At 37.7% G+C, this 22,319-nt stretch overlaps 1 protein-coding gene across 1 annotated transcript in view; it reads left to right on the top strand.

The window, feature by feature from the left end:
* The window catches only part of LOC119812945 (probable ATP-dependent RNA helicase DDX60), a 107,845-nt gene that overhangs the window by 47,322 nt on the left and 38,204 nt on the right, over positions 1-22,319 (top strand). The window contains exons 17-25 of the mRNA XM_038327990.1: positions 572-721; positions 6,714-6,833; positions 8,261-8,356; positions 11,276-11,391; positions 12,929-13,071; positions 13,190-13,299; positions 17,440-17,544; positions 18,043-18,171; positions 19,782-19,906. Coding sequence (XP_038183918.1) covers positions 572-721; positions 6,714-6,833; positions 8,261-8,356; positions 11,276-11,391; positions 12,929-13,071; positions 13,190-13,299; positions 17,440-17,544; positions 18,043-18,171; positions 19,782-19,906 — 1,094 coding nt within the window. The remainder of the gene's footprint in view (positions 1-571; positions 722-6,713; positions 6,834-8,260; positions 8,357-11,275; positions 11,392-12,928; positions 13,072-13,189; positions 13,300-17,439; positions 17,545-18,042; positions 18,172-19,781; positions 19,907-22,319) is intronic.

Genomic DNA, 22,319 nt, shown 5'->3' with positions numbered 1-22,319 from the left:
AATAGTCACCCTTCAAGGGTAAGCAGCAAAATGAAGAATCCTTGCTATTTCTGTGCTTCAACCATTTGCTTACTGCCATAAAAAATGTGTGTTGATTGGTTCCAACAACTGTACTTCTGTACAAAACATTAAAAACAAACTTGCTAATAGTGAGATCTTATTCTGATGTTATTTTTGAGTGAGTTTTCTTTTTATACAAAAGAGCATGTTTTATTATGTTTTTTTGTTCATGTATGTTGTGTACTTTGATCACATTTCTGTCAATACACCTTGCTTCTCTGCCTTCCTCATTGGCTCCTTCTTTGTCCTGAATAGTCTCTCTTTCCTGTGCAGCTCTTTTTAGTTTTTCTACTCCATTTTCACATGTAAGATTCATCTCTCAGCTGCTTAAAAGCAAACAAATTGCATCATTTGAAAGAATAAGCCATCTATTAGAGTTCACTTTTAGATTTTCTGTGTCCCTGCAGCTCTCCATCACTGAGGTTCAGAAAAATCAGAATGGTAAAGGAATGATCTATTTGGGTAGCATATGACTTGTTTGATTGATGTAAATCATGCTCTGACCCTGCAGCGGGAGCTCCTGGATATAGTGGATAACTATGAGTCTGCAGTGATTGTTGCCCCAACCTCCTCTGGCAAAACCTATGCTTCCTACTACTGCATGGAGAAGGTGCTGAAGGAGAGTGACGAAGGTGTGGTTGTGTATGTTTCACCCACAAAGGTAGGGATCCAGGGCTTGTAATATTTTTCTTCATTCCAAATCTTACTCAAATATTAGATGGGGATATGTGGTTTATCTATTTCCATTTATTTATTTTCACTAGTTAAAATTAACATACAGAATAATGGGCTTCATAACAGAATTTTCATGCATAATTTTTGACCCTCCTTCACCATTACCTCTCCCATGATATAACCCCCTCCACTACTCCCCTTTGTTCTCATGTAGCCCCCATTCCACTTTAAAGTCACATATATTCTATTATGACCTATATCCCTCTCATGATTCTCTTAATGTCCTATACCCACTCTCTCCCACATTTTATATATATATATATATATATATATATATATATATATATATATATATATAAATTTTATGATTCAAATATAAGAGAAAATATGTGATATTTGTCTTTCTGAGTCTGTGTTATTTTGCTTAATATAATAATACCCAGCTCTATCCATTTTCTATAATTTCATTTTTGTGTCTGTTTGAATAGAATTGTAAATTTATACAACATTTTTTCTATTAGTTTGCTGATGGACATCAAGGTTGCTTCTGTTTCCTAGCTATTGGAATAGGGGAAGTATGAACATGGATGTGCACATACCTCTTTAGTAAGACTGGAAGACTTTTGGGTATATACCCAGGAAGGAGTGATGTAGCTAGGTCATGAGGTAGTTTCATTATTCCTGCTTTGTGAAACCTCATTAATGATTTTTTTTAAATCATCAACTTCAATTTATTTACAACAGTTTTGTAGGAAGGTCTTAGATCACCAAACTTCTTTTTTGATAAATGAATTGATATATATATATATATAATATATATAGTTTGAACATATGTATAAATATATTTGACACAATTAGCATATATTAAACATATAATATATAAATATATAATTTATATGAATACTAAAGATACAAATTATATATGTGATATGCGTATTTATACCATCCACATCTGGTATTTCTTCTTTGTTAATTTATTAAAATTTTGTTAAAAATTTCCACCTCTTCCCCTCCTCCCATTTACCACCCAACACCCCCTAACCCTCCCTCTCCAGTCCAAAGAGCAGTCAGGGTTTCCTGTCCTGTGGGAAATCCAAGGTCCTCCCCCGCTCCATTCAGGTCTAGGAAGGTGAGCATCCAAATAGACTAGGCTCCCACAAAGCCAGTACATGCAGCAGGATCAAAACCCAGCGTCATTGTCCTTGGCTTCTCAGTCAGCCCTCATTGACTGCCACGTTCAGAGAGTCTGGTTTGATCACATGTTCCATTAGTCCCAGTCGAGCTGGCCTTGGTGAGCTCCCATTAGATTAGCCCCACTGTCTCAGTGGGTGGGCACAGCCCCCGTGGTCCTGACTTCCCTGCTCATCTTCTCCCTCCTTCTGCTCCTCATTTGGACTTTGGGGGCTCAGTCCAGTGCTCCAATGTGGGGCTCTGTCCTTATCTCCATCTGTCGCCAGATGAAGGTTCTATGGTGACATGCAAGATATTCATCAGTATGGCTATAGGATAAGGCCATTTCAGGCTCCCTCACCTCAGCTGTCCAAGGAACTAGCTGGGGACTTCTCCTTGGAGACCTGGGAACCCTTCTAGAGTCAAGTCTCTTGCCAATCCGAAAATGGCTCCCTTCATTAAGATATATACTTCCCTGCTCCTGTATCCACCCTTCCTCCATTCCAACCACCCCATTCCCCCAAGCTCTCCCCATCCTCCCCTTTTCCCTTTTCTTTCCCCATATCTCCTTACCCCCCCGCCCCCACACCGAGCTCCCAATTTTTGCCTGGCAATCTTGTCTACATCCATTATCCAGGAGGATAACTATGTTTTTCTTCAGGTTCACCTTCTTATTTAGCTTCTCTAGGATCACGAATTATGGGCTCCTTTATTTATGGCTAGAATCCACTTATGAGTGAGTACATACCATATTCATCTTTTTGGGTCTGGGTTACCTCACTCAGGATAGTGTTTTCTATTTCCATCCATGTGCATGCAAAATTCAAGATGTCATTGTTTTTTACCACTGAGTAGTACTCTAGTGTGTATATATTCCACACTTTCTTTATGAAGTTTCAAGAAGCATACAGAACACCTAATAAACTAGATCAAAAAAAAATCCCCTCCCCATATAATATTCAAAACACAACACATACAGAATAAAGATAGAATATTAAGACCTGCAAAGGAAAAACGTCAAGTAACTTATAATGGTAAACTGATCAGACTTATACCTGACTTCTCTATGGCAACCATAAAAGCCAGACGGTCTTGGATAGATGTGCTGCAGAAACTAAGAGACCATGGATGCAAGCCCAGACTGCTATACCCAGCCAAGCTTTCATTCACCATCAATGGAAAAAACAAAATATTCCAGGATAAAAACAAATTTAAACAATACATACCCACAAATCCAGCCTTACAGAAAGTAATAGAAGAAAAATCACAAACCAAGGAATTTAACAATTCCCACAATAACTCAGACATCTGGCGACCCTTCACCAGCACAACTCAAAGAAGGGAAACATATAAACTCTACCACCAAAAAAGGAAAAGAAAACAGAGTTAACAACCACTGGCCATTAATATAATTTAATATCAATGGATTCAATTCACCTATAAAAGGCACAAGCTAAGAGATTGGATACGAAAACAGTATCCAACATTCTGCTGTTTACAAGAAAGACACCTCAACCACAAAGACAGACATCTACTCAGAGTAAAGGGTTGGGAAAAGGTTTTTCAATCAAAGGGACCTAAGAAACAAGCGGGTGTGGCTATACTAATTTCTAACAAAATTGACTTCAAACTAAAATCAATCAGAAGAGATAGAGATGGACACTTTATACTCATAACAGGAACAATCCATCAGGATGAAGTCTCAATATATATGCCCCTAATATAAAAGCACCCACTTATGTGAAAGAAACATTACTAGAACTCAAGGTAGATATCAAACCCCACACACTAATAGTAGGAGACTTCAACACTCCTCTCTCACCAATGGACTGATCAATCAAACAGAAATCTAACAGAGAAATAAGAGAATTAATGGAGGTAATGAATCAAATGGACTTAACAGACATCTATAGAACATTCCACCCAAATAGGAAAGAATATACCTTCTTCTCAGCATCTCATGGAACCTTCTTGAAAATTGACCACATACTCAGTAACAGAGCAAACTTCCACAGATATAAAAAAATATTAGTAACCACCTCTGTCTTATCTGATCACCATAGAATAAAGTTAGAATTTAACAATAATTCTACCCCCAGAAAGCCTACAAATTTATGAAAGCTGAACAGTCAAGCTGACACCTGGGTCAGGGAAGAAATAGAAAGAAATTAAAGTCTTCCTTGAATTCAATGAAAATAAAGATACAACATACCCAAACCTATGGGACACTATGAAAGCGGTGCTAAGAGAAAAGTTCATAGCTCTAAGTACCTACATTAAAAAAATGAAGAAAGCTCACATTGGAGACTTAACAGCACAGCTGAAAGCTCTAGAAAGAAAAGAATCAGACTCACCCAGGAGGAGTAGAAGACTGGAAATAATCAAACTGAGGGCTAAAATCAACAAAATAGAAACACAGAAAACAATCCAAAGAATCACGAAACAAAGAGCTGGTTCTTTGAGAAGGTCAAAAAGATTGACAAACCTTTATCCAAACTAATCAAAAGGCAGAGAGAGAACACGCAAGTTAACAAGATCAGAAATGAAAAGGGGACATTACAACAGACACTGAGGAAATTCAGAGAATCATTAGGTCTTACTACAAATATTTATATGCCACAAAGTTGGAAAATGTAAAAGAAATGCACTTGTTTTTAGATAAGTACAATTTACCAAAATTAAATCAAGACCAGGTGAACAATTTAAATAGACCTATAACTCAGTAATGATTTCTACAATGGGTATACCAGATTATACTCTTACCAGTAGTGTTAAGGATTCACCTTTCCAATATTTTCCCCCAACTGTCAACATTTGTTTTCTTACTTTAACCATTTTAATTGGAGTGAGATGGAATCTCAAATCTTTCTCAAGATACCTGTTGTTATTCAGTGAGTTTCTTCTATACTGAGAAGTAGTAGAATTTTTAGATGTACATTTTATATATTTGAATATTTTGACTTCTAAATACCAATGATTTGGACAGTATTATTTTGTATGACTTTTGGTCTGTCATGTTTCTGTATTCATGATGTACATGATGACACATTTGCCTACATTTATTCTTTTTCTTCTCTTTTTACTTTGTTTGTTTATTTTGTGCATCTTTTATGTAATGTATTTTGATCCCATTCATTTCCCTGTCTCTTCACATGTGCCCTCCACACCTAAACACCCTCCCAAATAAAACAAAATTTAAGAGAAAAAGGAAAAAAAGGTAAAAATTAGAAATCTCATCATGGAAGCTGCCGTGTGACACAGTGAGTCACGCAGTAACCCTTTGCCTATAGATCTTTACTTTCAAGTGTTCATTGCAAAGAGTCATTGGTTGGTTCAAGGCCTCTGGCTTCTTTTACACTGTAGATGCTCGGCCCTCACTAGAACACTTCTCGGGTATTCTGTTGTTGCTCTGTGTTGTGGAGATCCTGCATCTTTGGTCTGTGAATGGATCAGGTCCCTTCACATGCTACAGCAGATCATAGATGAGGTAGATGTTGGGGTGGCCCAAAGAATAACCCTAGTTATATTTAGGTTATATTTAGGAAGTGGTCTCCTGTGCTAATGCATTCAAGTGTACTTCCCACTTTCTCTTCTATGAAGTTCAGTGTAGTTGTTTTTATGTTGAGGTCTTTGATCCATTTGGACTTCTGTTTGTGCGTGACAATAGCTATGGATCTATTTTTATTCTTCTACATGTTGATATCCAATTATAGCAGGACCATTTGTTGAATATGCTTTCTTTTTAAAATTTTATATATTTTGTTTCTTTGTCAAAAATCAGGTGTTCATAGGTGTGTGGATTGATATCCGGGCCTTTGATTTAGTTGCATTAGTCCTTCTGTCTGTTTTTATGCCATGCCAACACCAGGCTCCCGGCTGTTTTCAGTACTGTAGCTCTATAGTAGAGTTTGAAGTCAGAGATTGTGATGCCTCCAGAAATTCCTTTATTGTACAGGATTGTTTTGGTTATCCTGTTTTTTTTTTTTTTTACTTCCATGTGAAGTTGAGTATTGTTATTTAGGGGTCTGTGAAGAATTTTTCAGAGATTTTGATGGGTTTTGCATTGAATCTGTAGATTGCTTTTTGGTAAGATTGTCAGGGCTAGTTCTTAATCTTGCCTCAGACATTGATAGTTGGGGGTGGGGTGGGAAGGAGGAAACCTCTCCTTTTCTCATGCCTTCATAGGAGAGGTGAGTGATGGGAACAGCTGTCCCTTGCACACTACTTCAGAGCTGGCTAACCCACACTTGTGACAACAGATGTTTTGCCCAGGCAATACGACCTGCTCTCCCCAGTTTTAGCTGGTGGGGATCAGACAGAGACAGTTCTCTGTTTCTATGACTTCAAGGCCTGCTGTTCCCTCTGCCTCAGGTGTTGATGGGGGATAGGGTGGAGGGGTTGAGGGTAGAGGAAAGGTGGATATCCATTTGCCTACTGTTAATAATGGAGAAGTTGTACTAATTCATCAGATTTTGTGTAATGAATAATACATCTATTTCTGAATCACAATGAAATATACCTTCATGGATCAGGCTTTTACCTTAGCTTATTGTAGTTGTCATTCTAATGATAATATTAAATTTTTTGTGTAATTAAGACTATCCACACTTTCATTTGGGGGTGGTCTTCATTAGGTGTTCCTTTACTGTGATAAAATGCCATGACAAAAGAAACTGTGGAAGAAAGGGGTTTATTAAGTTTTCTGAATTCACAGCAGAATATAGTTTTGAACATCTCCATCATTCCATTAATTTTTGCTGATGTACACTTTATTATGTAACTAATCCATCTGTTTTTCTGTCAATCAGGCACTTGTTAATCAAGTGGCAGCAACTGTGCAAAATCGTTACACCAAAATTCTGCCAGCTGGTCAAGTTGTGTGTGGCGTTTTCACTAGGGATTATCGTCATGATGCCCTGAACTGCCAGGTTTGCCATACTACTTAATAAACTTGATATCAGCTGATATAATAATGTTGTATTTTTTTACTAGAAATCTAATGAAAGAATTTGTGAAGAACAAAACTGCTTCAGTGAAAATATAAATTTGATTACATGCTAAATAATGTAAAAAAACTCATTTTCTTTAAAGATGTTTCATTTTGATTTAAGATTTTAGTTTATAGTTCATTGTCATGTTGTTTTACAATGAGATTCAAAAGGTTTCAAAGATCTTAACAAACTATGGAAACTTAATGGACAGCAAAGTATTATCATAATTACTTTCTCTTGTTAAAGATACTTGTTTTAGTTAAAAGTGCTGTGTTGTAATTAATGAATGTGTTGTTATTGAAGTTATAGTTTTCTTATTGAATTTTCAGATCAATAATTAGGATGAAATGAAAGATAAGACATGTTTATATAAAACATTATATTGAAGATTTGGCAATGTGTTTTTGGAATTGCCTTTCAAAAAATACCTTCCAACATAAATTCTTTGTTAGTGTTAGATTTGAAAAGAATCAAAATAGGGAAAATAATTAAGCTGTGTGGTGGTTGTATACACCTTTAATCTCAGAGCGTGGGAGGCAGAGGCGGGTAGATCTCAGTGAGTTTGCAGACAGCCTGGTCTACAAAGTGAGTTCCACAACAGTCAGGACTCTTACAAAGAGAAACCTTGTTTTGAAAAACAAAAACAAAAAGAATGTTAAAATTAATGATTTTGATTCTTACATATTTTTCTTTTAAAAATATTTATTTAATTAACATATTTTATTTATTCCTTGAGAATTTTATATGTGTTTGAGGTGTATTAAGATCATATCCACCTACCCTGTTTTCTCCTTCTACTTCCCTTCCCTCCCTCCATTCCACAGGCCTGCCAGTATCATGTCTCTTTCCCAGCAGCCACCACCTGCCAATAACTCATCTGCGGGGGTGTGGCCTTATGAGTGCTTTCTCATTCATGCTGGGATTTTGACTGGTTTGATCTTCTGTAGGTTTTATACAGAGATAACTACAGTTACTATGAGTTCATGGGTGGAACTGCCAGGCCTGGTTCAGAAGACGGCAGTTCACAATTCACTATGCCTTCCCCTGGCTCTCTCATTCTTTCCATTTCCTTTACTGTTTGCTGTGGTTGGAAGGAGGTCAATATGTGTCCCATTCAGTGCTGGACACAGCTGGAAGGCTCATAAACAAGAATCTGCACTTCAAATTTGATATTTTATTATTTTGTCCCAGGAAAATTGAGATTTCATGTGGTTCAAACTATTATCACATGTGCAATGAATCCAATTCTTAGATGTAGTATCATATCTTAATTATTCTAGATACACTCAGGACTCACAAGCCTCATGTAGTTTTACACCTATGCACATTCTAAGTGTTACTTCACACACTACTGCTTTTTTTAGGTCCTTGTTACCGTGCCTGCCTGCTTTGAAATTCTGCTACTAGCTCCTCATCGCCAAAGCTGGGTGAAGAGGATCAGATACGTCATATTTGATGAGGTAGGTTTGATTTTACATCTCAGGCTAACTTCTTATTGTTCATAAATACTCTGTGCCTTTGCTGCTTTGGAACATCTGCCCCTTGGATGGAGTACAAATTTGGAGGCAATTCTCTTCTGACCATTTCCCCCGCTAAACCATCCTCTTGGCTCTCTTCTGTTGTGACTCAATAGTGTGTAATGGTGAGAGTTCTGCATGCATAAGGAACCGGTCTGTTGTGGAGGGAAAAGAATTAAACTCATGACACAAAAATCGAAATCCGGTCCAGTCTCCAAAGCAAAGGATTTTATGCTCCAGCAAGTAATGAGAAATTATTCTGTCCATCATTACCTTAAGGGAAAAAATGACCTAGTCAAATATGGTGCTAAAAGTGTATTTTCTTTTTTTCAGAGATCATATGTATTCTTTTTAATTTATTGTATTTTTTAAAACAAACAATCCAAATTCCCACTCCCTCAGCTCCTCTCATTCTCTCCACACATCCTCCCACTCCACCCCCTCTATTCCTAAGGCACTTTGCTTTATGGAAGGTCCAAGGCCCTCTCCCTACTACATCTAGGCTGAGCAAGGTATACATCCAAAGAGAATAGGATCCCCAAAAGCCAGTACATGCAGCCGAGAATAATCCTAGTGCCACTGCCAGTGACCCCTCAGTCTTCCCCAGCCATACAATTGTCAACCACATTTTTCCAGGGGTTGAATTTAACGTATTCATTTAAGACTATGACCGAGAATCCCTCATTCATCTAACTGAATTTGATCATGTACTCATTTAATCAGCCTCATTTGAGAAATGTCTCCCTAGAGGCAGGCATTGTGTCAGTGCTAGAGTCATCCAGATTTGAAGATACAGATTAAGAGAGATAAGTTAGATCAGGGAGCACAAGTGCTTATAAGCTGCCAGCAGTGCTTCCTGTGAAGATCAAGATGTCAGTCACAATTGCAGCAATGGCAGAAGGCAGGCTGGAGGACCACTCTGGAATGGATGGATGGTCAGCAAAAACTTTCCACAAGGAATGGAGAAAAAAAGAACTAGTGACATGACTAGATATAAGTTATCTTTGAAGCATATTTTTTTTCTCATTTTTTTATTCAAGATTTCCATCTACTCCCCCTTCCCTCCCCTCCTTTCCACCCATACCCCCACTCCACCCCTCTCCAAAGACAAAGAGCCATCAGGGCTCCCTTCACTATGTTAAGTCCAAGGTCCTCCCAGCTCCCCCTAAGTCCAGGAAGGTGAGCAACCAAACTGACAAGGCTCACAGTGAGCCCGTGCATGCTGTAGAGTTCATGTTCATTGCCATTGTCCTTGGTTTCTCAGTCCTCCTCCACCGTCAGCCACATTCAGAGAGTTTGGTTTGGTCCCCTGTTCCATCAGTCCCATTCCGACTGGACTTGGTGGTCTACCGTTAGATCTGTTCCACAGTCTCAATGGGTAAAAGCACTCCTCGCGGTCCTGGCTTCCTTGCTCATGATCTCCCTCCTTTTGCTCCTCATCAGGACGTTGAGAGCTCAGTCTGGTGCTCCTATGTGGGGCTCTGTCATTTTCTCCATCCAATGCCAGGTGAAGGTTCTATGGTGATATGCAAGATATTCATGAGTATGACAATAGGATCTGGACATTTCTGGCACCCTCTCCTCAGCTGCCCTAGGAATTAGCTGGGGTCGTCTTCCTGAACACCTGGGAACCCCTCTAGAGTCAAGTCTCTGCCAACCCTAGAATGGCTCCCTTAACTAAGATATATAGTTCCTTATTCCCATATCCACCCTTCCTATACCCCAACCATCCTATTCCCCCAAGCTCTTCCCATCCTCCACTTCACCCTTTTCTCTCCCCATCCCCCCATCCCCCCATCCCACCCCACCCCCATGTTCCCATTTTTTGTCCGGCAATCTTGTCTACTTCCAATAACCAGGAGGATAACTATATGTTTTTCTTTGGGTTCACCTTCTTATATAGCTTCTCTAGGATTTTTTACGAATTATAGGCTCGATGTCCTTTATTTATGGCTAGAAACCAATTATGAGTGAGTACATCCCATGTTCCTCTTTTTGGGTCTGGGTTACCTCGCTCAGGATGGTGTTTTCTATTTCCATCCATTTGCATGCAAAATTCAAGATGTCATTGTTTTTTACCGCTGAGTAGTACTCTAATATGTATATATTCCACACTTTCTTCATCCATTCTTCCACTGAAGGGCATCTAGGTTGTTTCCAGGTTCTGGCTATTACAAATAATGCTGCTATAAACATAGTTGAACAAATGCTTTTGTAATATGATTGGGCATCTCTTGGGTAAATTCCCAATAGTGGGATTGCTGGGTCCTGGGGTAGGTTGATCCCAAATTTCCTGAGAAACCTCCACACTGCTTTCCAAAGCGGTTGCACAAGTTTTCATTCCCACCAGCAATGGATGAGTGTACCCCTTACTCCACATCCTCTCCAGCAAAGGCTATCATTGGTGTTTTTGATTTTAGCCATTCTGACAGGTGTAAGGTGGTATCTCAGCGTTGTTTTGATTTGCATTTCCCTGATTGCTAAGGAGGTTGAGCATGCCCTTAAGTGTCTTTTGGCCATTGAAATATCCAGATAAGACAATAGTCACATAGGTACTGTATTGTGACTGAGGTGTGGTGTTTTGATTATCAACAGACATGTCAAGAAATACATAGGCCTGAAAGAAAGTTTTGAAAGCAAAATAAAAAGGAATGACAGGTAGATTAGATTGGTTAAAAATATTAAGGAAAATTCAAGTGCAAATATGTCATTTGGCTGGATTTCTCTAGTACTTCTTTAAATTAGTGTGGTTCATTAAAGGTGATGGGAAACACTTATGACCAATTCAAGATTCCTTACATTAGTTTAACTTGCCATTCTTAAAACTAACCTGTGAATTGAAAACATTCTTTTCTTTTATAGGTACATTGTCTTGGTGGAGAAATTGGAGCAGAAATCTGGGAGCATCTCCTTGTGACAATTCGATGTCCATTTTTAGCCCTTTCAGCTACCATAAGCAACCCTCAGCATCTTACTGAGTATGGAATAGGTTCCATATTTTGCACAGAATGTTTATTTATTTTGATAGTTTGAATTTTGTAATCTTTTATGGGGCTTAGACGTACCTCATTTTTTGGTTCACTCCTAGCACTCTCCGAATCTTCAAGCTACTGTCTGTCTAGTTCTTTCTGATAAGTCTTGGCTACTCTATACAAAGAAATATCCAGGTGGTGTGGGAAGTCCTTCTGAATATATGTTTCTTTTATTTGTTAATGAATAAAGAAACTGCTTTGGCCTGTGATAGGGCAGAATAGAGCTAGGTAGGAAAAGTAAACTGAATGCTGGGAGGGAAGAAAGAAGACGAGTCAGTGAGACGCCATGTAGTTGCTGCAGGAGACACATGTGCCGCAGGTCTTCACCAGTAAACCACGAGTGTTGTGGTAAAATATAAATTAATAGAAATGGGATAATTTAAGACATAAAGCTAGCTAGCAATATGTTTAAGTGATTGGCCAAGCAGTGTTTTAGTTAATATAGTTTTGTGTAATGATTTTGGGTCTGAGCAGCCAGGAATGAACATGCAGTTCACCAACACCCACTGACCCTTGGATCAGATCTGCAGTTGAATATGAAGTATTATATCATTTATATCAAATATAAAATGATAGCTACATATTTTTTTTATTTTTCTCTACCCCTTTTACTAGGAAATATAAATAAAGGTGATAGAATGATACATTTATCCATAGATTACAGGATCATCACATTTTATAGATTTATTTATTTAGAACAAGAGCAAAGCTTTATTAATGGAAAGTCTTTGGGCTTGAATGTTGAGCACTGATAACAATACATCCTTTAGCTTCTCCCATGTATCACATTCCCTCCTAAGTACTCTGCATATAGTAATCTATCTTAAATATTATCAATATCAGATGTGTTATTATTTCCATTGTTATTATTAAATAATAGTAGTTTTACAAGTCTATTGATTTTTAAAGATGAAAGACAGGCACAGAAATATTAAATGATTCATGAAGGATTCAGAGTTAATAGTAAGGAAGCTATTTCAGGTTATATGACTATAAAACTAATTTCATTCTGTGAAAACTTTAGGACACACAATTTTTGTATTTAATTATTTAATTTCATGTATGTTATTTCTATTTTCTGCTTAAATAATGTATGAGTTACTTTTGGGTTGATGTAAACAAAATACCATAAGGGAGGTATGCCTTTATTCAGACACAGGGTTTTAGAAGGATTTCAGGTCATCACAGTGGGAAAGGCAAGGAAGGGAGGCTTCAACTGTGGAAGTGGGAGCCTGAGGTGGCAGTTTGTTTACATGGCAATAGACAGGAAGCAGAAAGAGCTAGATGAGAACCAGTGACTAGTATAACCTTTGTAATAGCTGATGTTGGTTGTCAATTACTCTTCAAAGACTTCTGTTATACAGTTCCCACATTTTAATGACTCAGTAGCGTTTAATACCAAAGACTGAGACTAAGCACTTGAAACATGAACTGTTGGGCACAATACTGATTAAAATCATAACTAATATATTTATTTTTAAAGGTGGCTCCAGTCAGTAAAGAGGTACTGGAAAGAAATAGACAGTGCAATGGGGAAAAGAACTTTTTCCAAAAAAAATTCTGGTGCCCGTGGCAGCCACCATGAAGACCAAGGACAAGCCAGACAGTCATACAAAGTTAGACTTGGTATGTATGCTCTGTGTAGTTGTATAGCCTCGTTTTTGTTTGGTTTGGCTATTTGCTTTAACATTATTCCATTCACCGCATTTCTGATAATTTGGAAATCTCACTCTTCCCCTTTCAGTGATCTACGGAGAGAGATACAATGACCTAGAGAAGCACATATGTTCTGTGAGACAGGGTGAAGTTTCCTTTGATCATTTTCACCCATGTGCTGCACTAACCATAGATCACGTAAGTAACAACCTTTGCCACAATTGTTCCAAGGAACAGCACTGTGTGGCTAATAGTTGAAAATATAATGCTGTGCAGAATGCAACCGAAGTGCAGCCTGATGCTAGAATGCAGAGGGAACACTGCAATGTTGATTTAAAAATGAACAGCAGTGTTCTAGTTTCTTTAGTTTCTCAATGTCATGATGCTATCATAATCCTCAAAGTTTAAAAATTACTAAACACTTTTACTTGATGATTTTGTTAGTCTGGGGACATTATTTCTGCTCATTTTCCTTTTATTCCCCTTTGTTAAGCACCCATGTCTGCCTGTCTCTCTTAAGTAACTGACTTCTGCACCACTAATGAAGTGTTGAGGCCAGTACTTAGCCTTTCCTCTCAGTGCTGCTACAGCCTTATGTTGAAAAGCCTCATACGTGAAAGCATGACTAAAGTGTATGATCTTAAATAGGAACACATGCTTCCCATTGTCATGACAGTCAAGTTATGGCTCTTTGATAATAACTCAGCTTGTAGACACCTTTAAATAATGTCCACAAGGCTATTGAATGGTTAGTGAGTGATAATTTCTTCACTTCCTGCATATACATTTCTTCCTTTTTTCTTCTACAACCTTGAAAGGTTCATTTAAACTTTCATTGGTGCTTAAAATAAAAGACATTTCTTTCTCTTTCCTCCAAGACATGAAAAATGAAGCATATTCTACATTCTAATACTATATTATGGCTCCTTAATTTTAATTCTATTCATTAAAAGGCTTAGACACCAGAAAATGGAAAGATCTCCCATGCTCTTGGGTAGGTAGAATTAACAGAGTAAAAGTGACAATCTTACCAAAAGCAATCTAAAGATTTTATGTAATTCCTGTCAAAATCCCAGCGAAATTCTTCACAGACTTTGGAAGAACAATATTCAACTTCAGATGGAAAAACAACAACAAAAAAGAGCAGAATAGCCAAAGTAATCCTATAAAATAAAGGGACTTCTGGAGGTATCACAGTCTCTGACTGCAAACTCTACTACAGAGCTGTAATGAAAACAACCTAATATTGTCATAAGAACAAACAGGAGGACCAATGGATTCCTTGTCTTTTAGTGTTCTGAAATAATGACTGCAGTGTGAATCTCATGTATCTCCAGTTACTAACACATTGTTGTTCTAATACCAGATGTTTTTAAAGGGTAGCTGATTGGAATTATGTTTTTAAAATTGTCACACATTTCCCATCTTTTAAGCACCACAATTGTATGATGGAGGTCCCACTACAGTTTTATTTTACAAATAATGGAAGTGAGACATAGACAACTATGTCACTACTATAGCACTAAGTAAATGGTGTAAATCAGTCGTAATCTCAGACTCATTGATTAATTCTGTGTTAATATGAAAGTTTTGTCTAGCATACATACTGATGCACCATGTATATCATGTATACATGCTCATATATGTCATATGTTCATGTATATCATATATACATGAGCACCACATGACAGTATTTGGCTGTGTCTTCTAAATGACTTCTAAAGGCAATGAAATAAATTTGAATATGGAGTTTTTCTAGGAAAATGTTTCCAAAGAAAGTTTCTTTTATAAGTGGTAATATCCCAATTTAAATTCCAAATTCAACTGAAATAGGGAAGAAATTCATTTCCTCAATTAATACTAAGAATATAGATGTTAATTCAGTCATCAATAACAAAGAAATCCATTTGTTGCCTCCCTTTCTTCTCTTCTTTTTCCCTTTTCTCCTTCCTTGTGTCCTCACACCCTTGATGATAACTATACATGGTGAGACATTCTCAGCATTATCCAGTGTCTTTAAAAATAGCTAAAAATTACTAGTTTTGTGTAAAGTGATTAAGGCATGTAATCTTTAAACAGCTTCAAGTATACTGGTTCAGAGTTTGCTCCAAGTTCCTCCCTCTCTTCTTGATAGCTATTAATGGAGTATGTGAAAAGCAATAAATTGGTTACAGTGTGGTCTGACCTTATTGACTTCTATAAAGGTCATGCTGTTGTATGAGTCTTAAGATTTGGTAGAAAAGATATAGAGTAAATGCTAGGCTTACTATTGTTAAATAAATTTTAACAACCACTTTCATAGCATGTATTAATATAGGTCATTTCCTATAGAACAAAATTAGAGATGAGTGTAAATTCTAAATGTGTAAAAATTATTGATATTTTCTATTATATTTAGACCTCTGAGCCATCTCTCCAGCCCCTCTTCATCTGTTTCTATGAGTAGCTGGAGGAAGAAGCCTCTATGATTACTATTTGGTTAGGCACTAATCTATGAGTATAGCAAAATTTCCTTAGACATCATTACATTGACAGTTATTTAGTTATTTATTTTGCCAGTGGTATTTGATTCTATCTAGGTCCCTGGGCTATCCAGCCTCTGGGTCGTTTATGGCCTTCTAGACAGTGTCAATGGTGGGATCCCTCTCACGACTTAGTCCTCAAGCTGGAACAGTCATTGGTTGGCCACTCCCACAATTTCTGCTCCACTTTTGCCCCATCACATCTTGTAGGCAGAACAAATTGTAGATCAAGGTTATGTGGCTGGGTTGGTGTCCCAATTCCTCCACTGGAAGTCTTGCCTGATCACAGGAGAAGGCCGGTTCAGGCTATGCATCCCTTTTTGCTAGGAGTCTTAGCTAGGGTCACCCTTGTAGATTCTTGGGAATTACCATTGCACTCTTTCTACCCCACCCCCAAATGCCCCCCTTTTCCAGTCATCTCTTCCAGTACTCCCTCCCCTCTAATACCTCCATCCCTCCTATTTCCATATCCACCTGCCCCCAATCCATCTTCAAAATCTTTTCTATTTTCCTTTCCCAGAGAGATCCAAGTCTCTCTCATTAAGCCCTCCTTGTTACTTAGGTTCTCTGGGTCTGTGGGTTGTAGCGTGGTTATCCTTTAAAGCTAAAAAAAAAAAAAAAAGAACTGAGTGGCTTAGAATATCCCAAAATGTGATAAATTGTAGGAACATAAAGAGAAAAATCATCTACTTGTCTGTTTCCTTTATGGCTATATCAGAGAAATGATTTCCCAAAGTAAGAATAAGAGAGTACAAATGAGCTATCCTTAACCCCACTGAAGCAAGGAATCACCAGTGAGGGCTTGCCCTCAGCCATGTATGTCTTGTTTCTGGCAAACCGAAGCCTTGTTTGACCTTTGCCATCAGTTATCATGGCATCCAGACACAGCTGCTGCTATCTGGAGAGCAGTCAGCCCTGGGAAACACTTGAAATAACTGCCATGTCTTGCTCAGTGTGGACTGAATGTGAAGAACACAAGTGGAACTCTTCTATTTACAAATAAATAAAAGGATAGAATACCACTATATAGTGATTTACTATTACTTCTTTGTTCTCTGCTTAGATTGGTTTAGTGTTTTTCCTTTTTTTTTTTTTGCCAGTTTGCCAGTCTGAATCAATCAACTAGATTGAGTCCTAGTTTGGAACATAGAATTGTTAAATTCCTTAATACTTTTGAAGCATGAAATTATTTGATAAACCATATCTGTGCCAGACATATGGCTAAGATGCATATCTATTACCTAGTTTATTTATCACAGCAAATTAGTGACACAGACATAACTAATGTTTTATTTTAGAAATGAGGAAACTGAACCCTGTGTAAAAGGGTAAGAAACGTAAGCAGCCCTAAGCCTTTGACCCTACAGATATGTATTTGATATGTATTTGAAAACTTATGTGTATTCCTGGATTAATTTTTGTTTCATTTTAGTTTTACTGCAAGAGTAACGACTCTCAAGTGATAACTGAAAAGAGAACACAAGGCTAGCTTTGGGGGTGGGGGCAGATGGATGTCTCTGCAGCTAAGAGGACCTTGCAGAAGACCTGAGTTTATTTCCCAGCACCCACACTGCGTGATTCACAACAGTCTTTAATTCCAGCTCCAGGGGATCTACCACCCTCTTTTGGCCTGGGGGTATGGGGCAGAACCTCCCGCATAAACACATAATTTAAAAAAATTAATTTTTAAAAGACAATCATCTTAATGAAATCTTCACCAATTTTTAACTTTTATTGATCAAAGCATTTCCTATAAATATTTACACCCTGTAGGTAAAATAAAATATTAATAAATTTGATTTTATTTTAATCATAGATTGAAAAGTATGGATTCCCTTCTGACCTTGCCTTTTCACCTCGAGAAAGCATCCAGCTATATGACGCTATGCTTCAGGTCTGGAAGAGTTGGCCCCAGGCCCAGGTAAAGAATCTTCATGGAATCCATGCTGTTATGGTAGACCCTCATTGCTCTGCAGAAACACAGGGTCACCATTTCTACCACTTACATTTGGTGATTTAAAATGATTAGCAGATTACCTTATACCTTCTCAATTAAACGGGCTAGAAATGGTGTTTTATGTTAATTCCTGAAAACGTCTCTTCTTTCTCCTTCCCAGACAGTGTGGTATCTGGGTTTCCTTTCCCGCTCTGGGTTTCTAGTCCTCAGATCCTTTTCTTCTCACATTGTTCTCTGTGTTCTGAGTGCTGGTTGCTTTCTCTGGAAGCCTTTTTGCTCTGTCTTTTTGCCTTTGAAGAGTTCATATATAGTTCTATATACTAGAAGGTACGAGTAGGTAGGAGAATCCTAGCTGCTTGTAGCCTAAGAGATCATAAAATTTTCAATGAAAAATGTAATTGAGAAATGCCTTTAGGTTTTCTGGCATTATTTTTATAGAATTCTGTGGTCTTTCTTTTCCAGAACCTGTGTCCAGAAAACTTCACTCATTTAAAGAACAAAATAGTCATTAAAAAGTTGGATGCTAGAAAATATGAGGACAGCTTAAAGGAAGAATTCACAAACTGGATTAAAAATGGGAACGAGGAGCAGGTAATTTCACGCATTTTGGGCAAAGCCCTGTTTTGTTTTGTTTTCCTGAGTTGTGTCATTCAACCAACAATACCATATCTCTCCCTTGTAGTTTTCAATGTTTATTTAGACATTTAAGTTTGACTTGATATGTAGTGGTTCTGAGGAGAGAGAGAGAGAGAGAGAGAGAGAGAGAGAGAGAGAGAGAGAGAGAGAGAGAGAGAGAGAGAGAGAGAGAGAGAGAGAGAGAGAGGACATTTTTTTCTCTCTTCTCTAGAGTGCCCTAAAACTTGGCAAGAGACTATGGGTTCTTCATGAATTTGATGGCAGATGCAAGAGAATACAGGGCTCGTGTTTGGGATTATTGTTGATGGTTTTAGCAGCATAGAGATGGGACTCAAGTAGCTGAAACACATTTTTACTTTTCTTCCTTTCTTAGTTTTGGAGTTTAATTCTTTTTAAAAATCATTGTTAGCCAGGCGGTGGTGTCGCACGCCTTTAATCCCAGCACTCGGGAGGCAGAGGCAGGCGGATCTCTGAGTCCCAGGCCAGCCTGGTCTACAAGAGCTCGTTCCAGGACAGGCTCTAGAAACTACAGGGAAACCCTGTATCGAAAGACCAAAAAAAAAAAAAAAATCATTGTTTGAGAATTTCATGTACATGTGTATAATGTTTTCAAATCTACTCCCCAGCTGTCTCCTTGCAGTCCTCCCATAGTTGTTCTATCATTTCCCTTTCAACTTCACATGGTCTTTTCTAAACTCAATGCTTCCAGTGTGTGAGTGGATGTGGGGACGTCCAGTGGAATGGCGGCAGCCTATCAGCATACGTGAAGAACACTGAGTGTCCCCCTTCCACAGCAGCCATCTTTGGCAGTGGCTCCTCAGCTAGGGTGAGACTATGTGAGCCCCTCCTCACTCACGCTGAAATTACTTCAGGACTGATCTTGTGAGCTCCTTTGCAGGCGTCGACACCGCTGTGAGCTCATTTGTTCCATGTCCTTGTCATGCAGCCGTCCTTGGGGTTTTATTCTTTATACTTTTTATTTTACATTTTAAGAACTATTCAAGTACTAGAGTCTCACCCTAGAACTATATGCTTACACATTTGTTTTGTTTAAGCTTATAGTCTTATTTTATCATCAAAAATTGAGATTTCCAATTTTAAATAGCATGTATGGTAATTTTCCCATGTGATCTCTCCCCAGCTCATACCTTGATTTGTTCTTTCAATTGCAAACTTGCTATAGTTAGGTTACATTTTCCTGTGCTTATCTGGTCATTCGAAACCACTTAGTCAGGTTGGCTGTGCTTGCCTCTGCAGCATGGAGGGGGCTCCTTTCTTCTGCTACAGTGGAAACAACACCACGAACTGAGCCATCCTTCCCCTCCTGCCAGATTTGTGCTGTCTCAAACAATTGCAGGTGTGGTGTACAGTGCATCAGAAGTTTGTTATTAAGTCTGTGGTTTGTGTGTGTCCTTGCTGTTGCTCACCACAGTAGTGTCCTAGGACTAGTTTGAAGAACAACAAAAACAAAGATTAAACAACAATGAAAAGAGTTTAGTCCGAGTGGCCATTCCTATCTTTGCTACGCACATTTTAATACAAATGCTTTCTGTTCACCCTCACAGGCCAGAATGGTGCTGCAGAAGCTGAGTCCCAATTTCCATGACTACTCAGGAAGAATGCTGGACTTCTTTCCACATCTTGTTGAGAAGCTCAGGGAAATGGAGAAGTTGCCTGCGCTGTTCTTTCTGTACGTCATTTAACCTTGGGACATACTTTGTGTTAGGCTCCTTCCTTTAAGGTGGAGGAAATTATATACATGTTACTGCTATGGTCTACTATTTATTACTACATGGGGTGCTAATTCATTTGTCAAAATCGTATGACTTATTTAAAATCACATTTTTTAAATAATCATTTTTATTTTCTGTGCATTGGTGTTTTGCTTGTATGCTTGTGAGGGAGTCGGATTCCTGGGTGCTGAGAATTATATCTGGAAGATCGGTTAGTGCACTTAACCACTAAGCCTTCTTTCCAGCACTGACAATTTTTTTTTTCTACTTTTTGTTGTTCTGGCTCTGTTTGTTTGTTTGAAACAGGATCTTGATATGTGTCAAGGATGGGTTTCCTACCTCAGCCTCCCTCCTGCTGGAAGTGTAGACATGCATTTACCATTATGCTCACTTTTAGTTAAGTTCTTAAAATATTTTTAGAGTTCTTGTTGGGGAAAATGCCCGCTTGTACATCCCGGCCGTCCAGTTAGCTTAGCCCCAAAATAACCACACAGAACCTGTATTAATTAAATTGTTGCTTGGCCCATTAGCTCTAGTTTCTTATTGGTTAATTCTTACATATTAATTTAATCCATTTCTACTAATCTGTGTATTGCTATGTGACAGTGGCTTACTGGGTAAAATTCCCAGTGTCTTTCTCCAGCAGATCCATGGCATCTCTCTGACTCTGGTTTCTTTCTCCCAGATTCCAGTTCTGTCTTCCCCGCCTACCTAAGTTCTGACTTATCAATAGGCTACGGCAGTTTCTTTAATCATTAACCAATGAAAGCAGCACATAGACAGAAGGACTTCCCACACCATTTCCTCTTTTCTATTTAAACAAGACGGAAGGTTTTAACATAGTAAAATTACATATAACAAAACAGTTATCAAGAAAGAATTGCAGTTACAATATTTATATCTACTTTATCTTTTATCTTAACTAAAGGAAACTATAACTATCTATCTATTCTTCAGCTCCATCAGAGACTCTAGAAGGATATAATATTACCTAAGTAGACAGGTTTTACATGGATTTAGCTAGCACATGTTGGAGCTCTAATTGTTGAGGGAGAGGCCTGCTTGTTCATCCTGGCTGCCTGGCTAGCTTAGCCCCGAAATAACCACATAGAAATTATATTAATTAAATTATTGCTTGGCGCATTAGCTCTAGTTTTTTTTTGTTAATTCTTACACCTTAATTTAACCCATGTCTATTCATCTGTGTATTGCTACCTGGCAGTGGCTTACCAGGTAATATTCCCAGCATCTGTCTCCAGCGAATCCATGATTTCTCTCTGACTCTGCTTTCCTTCTCTCAGAATTCCATTCCATATTCCCCTCCTACCTAAGTTCTGCCCTATCAAAAGGCCAGAGCAGTTTCTTTATTCATTAACCAATCAAAGTAGCACATAGATAAAAGGACCTCCCACACCATGTTCTATTAATTTTTCTTCACTAAATTTGATACCTTAATTTTTATGCTATAAACTATTGTTTTTGTTTGTTATAGGTTTTACTAATAATTTTCAGTACAGATCTTGGTTCTTTACAGAACCCATTGAACATAGCCATCAGTATTGCTATCCCACACAAAATTTAAGTTTTTATAATATGCTGCAATATAGATTGATGAAATATTTTGGTAATTTAAACTAATTGTAATGATAAATATGACCTAGAGCCAGTGATATCTTGCCACATTTCATGTTATAGAATGTAATAACTTAAAATTGAACATACTAGTTTAATAGATCTAATTCTAATAAAATGGCACCAAGAATAAGTTAGTTAGTGGATAAAAATATACAGATTAACCATTTTAACTATGTAACAATAAGAGAATACTTTACTTATTGGAGACAATTTCAAATTATTCTCAAGCTATAGAATCATCAAATAAATAAAGCCATTGTATTATAAAGTTCATTACTTATGTACATGTACAGAAACATATAATAAATCATGATTAGTAATAGGAAGTCAGGAACAATGGAAGCAGGTGATGCAAGGTCCTATTTGATTATTATTGGAGACTGCAGTAAAATTGCTCCTTTTGCCTTTGTATGTAGGACAAGAGAAAACTCTTTTCTGTGTCAGGAATAATTTATATAGCTTTTTTGCTTCACTTCCAAGTACAGCCATGGATATTAGAAGCAAGAACCATTCTCTGTGCATATGTCTAAGATCTTAACTGCAGTCTTGAAACCAGAAAACAGTATTTTATCATTTATATATTACATGCAATTTTTCCTCTATCTTGTTGAAAGAATTATATTGGTCAGTAGGTGAAAAGCATACACAGTGAATTAGAATAAATAGCACATGGCAAGGGAGCTTCATAAGGAAATGAAGACCCAATGACATTATAAATGGACACTTCACCATTAT

Source organism: Arvicola amphibius, chromosome 4, assembly GCF_903992535.2.
Source record: "Arvicola amphibius chromosome 4, mArvAmp1.2, whole genome shotgun sequence".
In the NCBI taxonomy this organism is placed as follows: domain Eukaryota; kingdom Metazoa; phylum Chordata; class Mammalia; order Rodentia; family Cricetidae; genus Arvicola; species Arvicola amphibius.
This window is presented reverse-complemented; position numbering and strand designations above follow the sequence as displayed.